This window comes from Panthera tigris, chromosome B2, assembly GCF_018350195.1.
Source record: "Panthera tigris isolate Pti1 chromosome B2, P.tigris_Pti1_mat1.1, whole genome shotgun sequence".
Lineage (NCBI taxonomy): Eukaryota > Metazoa > Chordata > Mammalia > Carnivora > Felidae > Panthera > Panthera tigris.
In genome coordinates, this window is record NC_056664.1 from 31,818,911 (window position 1) to 31,825,382 (window position 6,472).

A 6,472-nucleotide genomic window follows, 5' to 3' on the forward strand; every position below is an offset into this window, starting at 1 on the left:
GGTTCTAGCCCCCATGACCACCCCTCACACACACACACACCCACATTCATGGATAGCAGCACACAGAGTAACGCAGTCTGTCTTCTGCCTCTTCCCCCAGCTCATCAGATTCTGATCTTATATATTCCTACATAGATACCCACATGCAAATATGCATCCATAACCCCTTGTTCTCCTGCCCCAATATTCGGTTAGGCTAAGCTGCTTCAGTACTCATCTTCATTTCTGGTTTTGTTTCCTTGCCCACAGTATCCAACTCCAATTCCAAAAACAATTCCACTGCCCAGCTTTCTGTGTCCAGCAGGTGTCACCCTTCACTGGAAACAAATGGCACCTCTCTTCCACAGGTGTGAAATTTGTACCTCAGTAGTGGATGTCCCTCGGGTTTGGGGTAGAAGGAAATGAAAGCGTGGCTCTGAAGAGTGGTGTGCTCACCAGCATGAAGATCCTCAGAATAAAGCAATCTACTTACTTCCAGCTAAGGTAGACAAACATCTTATAGAGAATTTGCTTTTTGATCTTAGACACCCTATTTAACCCCTGAATCTTGCTTTCTTCATCTGTGACACAGAAGGAGACCATCTTTTCCTTCTAGGGTTATTGTGAGAAATTAATGAGATAAAAACACAAAGCACTTAGCCCAGAACCTAAATAAGTACTTGAGCTATGGGCCCTTCCCTGCTTAGGGTATGGAAGAAATAACTGCCCAGAACTCCCATCTGGAGTTGAACTCTGCCCCAAGTCCTATCTGAGGATCTGCATCGGGGTTGTGATGAGGACAAAATTAAATAATGCATGTAAAGCACTTGATACAATGCTTGGGCCAGAAAGGTGAGTAACAGGTAATAACTAACATCACTACTATGGGCTCAGCATGTGCCAGCAATGTTCTTAGCCGTCTGCAAGTATGAAGTCATTCAATCCTCCTAAGATCCCTTATGAGGTCAGTCAACTGTCAATTCCCTGCCTCTCCCTTATTCTGTGACTCCATCCAACCACGGTTTAATTTCTTCTTATGAATTATGTATTAGAAAACTGCCCCCATTCTGTTATGTCTAAAGGGAATAATTAGAAGGAGGCACTGACTCCTCCACTCAAATAGGAAAGAATTCACCCAATCCATAACTCTGCTTGTGGTGCCTCTCCAGGGCCTCAGGAAAAAGCATAGAAAAACCTTACTTCCACCAGAGTTTATTCCTCAGACATGATCACCAGAGACTCACTGGCCCCCATGGCACAGTGTGGGCCCCACAAGGGCCTTTAACCTTCCTCCCCAGACTACATTTGCCCCAGAAACATAGCCTTGGATGTTAACTTGGTTACAGAATATTCCCAGGAACGAGTTCCCCCAACTCACTAAGGTTTACATGGGGTGGGCTGGGAAGTTCAAAGATCTGGGTGGAGAAACCACAGGATCCAAGAAAATTTGGAGGGTCTGAGGATGTTGAGGGGACACAGCAGCATCACTAAGAGTTTGAATCCCCTCCTCCCTTGGAGTGGAAGTTGTAGGACCCTGCCCCTAGGAGATGTGTTGACCTGCAGAAGAAATAAAAAGGACATAATAAGACTTTAAACCAACTTGACCCCATCATCGGTCTCTATAACCATCCATGCCAGAGCCCATAATACAGTGATACTGAAAATTCTAGATCACCAAGGACTAATACCACAAAGCCACTTTCAGTCATGTCCCCATAGATGCTCCACTGGATAGAAGACAGGGGTGTAGGCATTCCTCTTTCCTGTTCCCAATCCTAACAATGGCAGTTTAAATTATGCTCTTGGCAACATGCTGGTGGAATTTCAACCCTATGATAAGCACCATTAGCTGAGCCCAAAAGCTGAGCCCAGTGAACTCTCACCCCTCCAAAGGACCAGTAGGCAAACAGACCAATAGAGATGTTACCTTCTGGATAAATGGACCCAGGGAGGAAAATGTAGCCTAGGAGAAGAAAATATCTGATTAGAGGTCAGTCTGTGGATAAAAGTCTCTGGCAATACTCACAGCAAATGGGGTAGCAATGGGAGGACCAGTCACAAACGGAGAGTGAGCAGAAATTGGGAGCAAGACTGGCAACAGGAGATTAGGTGCAGCACTCACCAGAGGAGCTAGCTTTCCGCCAGCTGAGCAAACCAAGAGACAAAATGATGAGGCCCAGGCCCAGAGTCACTGCAGCCACCGAAACCTTCAGTGTCTGCATCGGGGACAGCCCAGGTGCTGCAAAAAATAGAAACTTACTAGAACCAATCTGTCGCTCATTCCCAGAGCAAACTTAATTTAGTGCGACCTATACCTAGTAGGTTCAAAGGTGCTTTATCCCAATGCCAAGGATCTAGCTCACACCAACCTACTCCCAAGGAAACAGACCTTCCTCAAAACCCCCATCCTGTAGCTCTCCACTCCTAGAGTAGCCCTGGGGGACCCCTGTCGCCAGAGTTATCACTCTAGCTACTCGGTCCTCTCTAATACAGTGGGACCTCTCAAGGCATCTTTTTTCCTTCCTTCACCCCCACAGGCCCTCTCACCAAAGAATAAAGGATTCCTCAGTCCCTTCTCCATTTACCCCATGGTGACAACGTTTACTCCCTTATGTGTTCTACCTGAGTATTTGTCTATTAAAATGTCTTTCCACCTTTGTTAACTCTCAATGATCCCATTCCATGAGTTATCTGATACCGATGTGTCTCCTCCTGTCCACATCCAGATTTCCAGAACATGTCTCCATCCCACTCCGTAGCTCCTGCCTCCTGGAACCCATCATACTCTGAATCTCATCACACCCAGTTTCCTTCCCCATGCTAGAATGAACATTCCATCGCCAAAGGAAACTCAGGTGCATGTTAGGAAGGAGACTTTCCCAGGAGAGCTGAGGTGTGCCTGTGGGTTCTTCTCTCTGCTCCTCATGCCCTTCTCAGCTGCCCAGCAAGACAGCACTCCCCAAAGGGGGAACCCAGTCTCAGCAGCCAGTCTGGGACTCTGTTCCCTGGCCCTTTGTAGATACCCTTCCTCTTCCTTTTCCTCATTTCTTCCTCTTCTCCTTCCCCAAATCTGTATACCAAATCTCTTGGTACCTTTAACTACTTCCAATCCTGGGCTTGCAATCCAGTGGCGATTGGTTCCTGTTCATTAGGCCCCAAGCATGTAAACCAAAGTGCCTGCCAGCCATGGCTTTTTCTTCCCTGTCAGAGCAGCCCAAATTCAGTACTCCCCCCACACCAACAGAAATTTCTCTTTCTCCTGAAACCTTTTTGATTTCCTCAATTCCCATTCCTGACCCGACAACAGAATAGTTGAAATTTGAGGATCCTAAAATATTGCATCACGATTTGGGGTCCTGAAAACATGGTTACCAAATCCACATCCTCTTTTTCAGGACAGTCACGCTGTTCCCTCCCACCCTCAGACATATGCACCACAACATCAACCATACCACCATGGCAACAACTACAGTCACTCTTTCCATTCCTGTCTCCCATTGCTCCATCTCTGGCCATCAGTCCTCCACCAGTTCCTCCAGACTCGCTCCTCATTCATAGCATCTCCCTTCCCTGCCATATACCATGGACCCGTCCACATGTCACTCCCTGTGCCAAAATGTTGCTGTTCCTTTTTCAACCATCCACTCACAATAGCTCTCTGCTTCAACCCTAATTCCTCTCACCCGCCATGCACTTACTCCAGTCCTCGCAGATGGGCTCAAGAGCCCCGATGTGATCCACCACGCAGGTGTAGGTGTCCCCGAAAGAGGGAGTTGTGGCTAAATGAGAGACGGTCTGATACGTCCAGTCTCCATTGGGCTGAGCCATCTTAGGGGCACTTCTGTGAGGGAGGACAGGCTGCCCATTCTTCCTCCATGAGATATTCACATCAGCTGGATAGAAGCCCCACACGTAGCAGGCCAGCATCACACGCTCCTTCGTGTTAAAAGGAGTGGTTTTGGCTACCTGCACAGTTGGTGGCCCTGCATAGGAGGAAAATGTGGTCGTGAAAGAGGGCCACAGACTGGCTTCTTCTCCAACCTGGTTTCTTTCCTACTTCAATTTTTCGTGGTTTTGCCAACCTGCCCTCCCCGCCCCCACTCCATGTCACCACATATCCCTTTGAAAATGAGGAGTTAGAATTTCCTCCTGCTTTGCTCTTTCTCTTCTCCCATTCCTTCACTGCCCCTTCCTTTCCTTCCTCCTCCAAAATTACATTTGATCACATTGAGTAGAAGCCAGATCTGGACTGCAAGCTGTCTCAGAAGTTGTCGTATTTATTTCAAGCATATAAGCTAACTGTTGTCGAGAGTTGTAAGTTGGGGTTTGTAAAGGTAGGAAAAGATGTCTGCCCTCAAATCTCATTTAACAAATTAAGTGGCTAAATCAAGCAACATATTTCCTTGGAGAGTTTAAGGAAACAAGCCTAACTCGCATCTAATTCTCTTAAATTTGGATTAGTCTAGTACAAATTAATGAGATTACTAATATTTCCATTCTCTACTAGTTTGTTGTCCTAGGCAACTCCCCTGCTTGCCTCTACCTTGGTGCTTTTCAAACAAAATCTTAAATAAATACCCAAGAAACTGTTAAAACTCAGATTCCCTAGGTTGCATCCTCAGATATTTTCACTGAGAGGATGTGTAGTGGCCCTCAAGGGTTTGTATTTTTAACAAGCACCTTCCCCAGGCAATTCTGAGAAAAGTGGTCCAGAGATCACATGTTAAGACATATTACTCTCTCCTATGAAGATCTTCATATTTTCTTTTACCAATCTCAAGTCATTCTCAGGGCAAGGGCTTTGGGGCAAGAAAGCATATTGAAATCCTCTGGGAGGCTTTCTAAATATCCCCATGACCAGGCCCATCCCAGACCTAGAACATCAGAACCTAGCATAAAGAGGCATGCGCATTTTGGGAAAAGGCATTCTGGTTGTTCTGACACGCTCCTGGCTGAACTTGGCTCTGCATCTTTGAGATGCCCTGCATTGGAGGAAAGCATGTTTACTTTCTCCTCAATAGCTCCCCATTGGCTCAAACATCACCTCCCCTTCTTTATCTCTGCTCCACTCCCATCAACAACCCTTTGAAGGTCAACACTCACTCTTTCTACATTTCAGGTCCACACATTTTCTGCTTCTTTCCTGCCCAAATCTCAAACCCCTTGCCTACAGAGGGATACTCCCTGGACTCCCCCCTCCTAATTGTGCTTCTTAAAATAGCCCCTTTACACCCCTCTCTTCTTACGTGTCCTGTGGGTCAGTGATCCCCAGAAGGACTGGGTATGTGTGGCACAGTCCTGGAGCCCATTAGACAAGCGCTGGAGTAGGCTTTCCTGTTGATTGAGGTAATCTGAGAAGTAATTTGCCAAGACACTCAGTACCCCAAATTCACAAGGGACCATTTTGGATGTTTGGGGATCCCAGCAGGTCAGCAAATCCTTGTTGAAGGAGACACAATATGTGAAATCCTTTGGAGTCCCATCATCATCCAACAGACAGGTGCTTTCCACATGGGCTAAAAAGCCACCTACAGAAGCCAGAGAAGGGGAGCAGCTCAGAGACGTCTTCAGGGAGCCCCAACTCCAGTTTCATCCTGTGAGTGGGGCGTAGCTTTCCCACCTCAGGAAGCAGCTACAGACCAAGCTCCTGACTGGAGTGTCTGAGAGCACTGAGTAAGGGAATAGAGGGTAGTAGCAGAGAAGATTTTAGATGCCATTTCCTCTTTACATGAGACTAAGTACGGAAACAGGAATTGCCCAAAATTATTTGCAAGTTTAAATGCAACAATTTACCCAGGACAAGACTTTCAGTGAGGCAAATTATTGAGTGAGAAAAGGGGTCAAGGGAAAGAGTCAGCTTTGTTGTATGCTGGATATTTTATTAAATATTAACTCCATATATATTTATGAAGCATACACACATATTATGTGCCACTGTGCTAGCAGCTGAGAATGCAGCAGGAAACAAGACAGATGTTGCCCTTGCCTACATTCCAGTAAGAGATCTATGTTACACAAATAATTATACAGCTAAATTATTTTAAAATTGTCATAAAGATACAAAAGGACAAAGTGCTATCAGAGTATATACCAGGGAGACAAACTGTAGCCTGGGGTGTCCAAATCCAAATGAACCCCCTTGCAGAGGAAAGGAGGAGAGGAAAGGAGCAGAGGAAAGGAAGGTCCCAAGAAAGAATGTCCTTACCTGCTCTGGTGGAGCCCAGGCTGAGGCCTAGCAGCAATGGCAGGAGTGTGTTCATGCTCTGCTCTAGGAACACACTGGGAATTCAGTCCCCTGGACCAGTTCTTCCAGGGGCCCTGGGTCCTCACCTGCTCCAGAAGCCCCAGCCTGGATAGATGATCTCCAGATCCTGCGTGGAATACAGTATTGCCCCAGTTCCTTGATCCCCACTAAATTAGTGATTTGGAGTCACCCAGCCCCTAGATACTAAACCTGTTCCTACCAGCTCTTCTAAGTCAGAGTTTCAAACTA

General features: G+C 46.5%; 1 protein-coding gene across 1 annotated transcript; it reads right to left on the reverse strand.

The window, feature by feature from the left end:
* Window positions 1-508: 508 nt before the first annotated feature.
* LOC102956510 (HLA class II histocompatibility antigen, DM beta chain) lies at window positions 509-6,472 on the reverse strand. The gene is made up of 6 exons (XM_007093246.2): window positions 6,185-6,472; window positions 5,226-5,507; window positions 3,678-3,962; window positions 2,102-2,218; window positions 1,907-1,942; window positions 509-1,536 (listed from the first exon to the last, which is right to left on the reverse strand). Exons 1-6 carry the CDS (start codon window positions 6,237-6,239, stop codon window positions 1,520-1,522), a joined length of 792 nt encoding a protein of 263 aa, XP_007093308.1. The 5' UTR covers window positions 6,240-6,472; the 3' UTR covers window positions 509-1,519.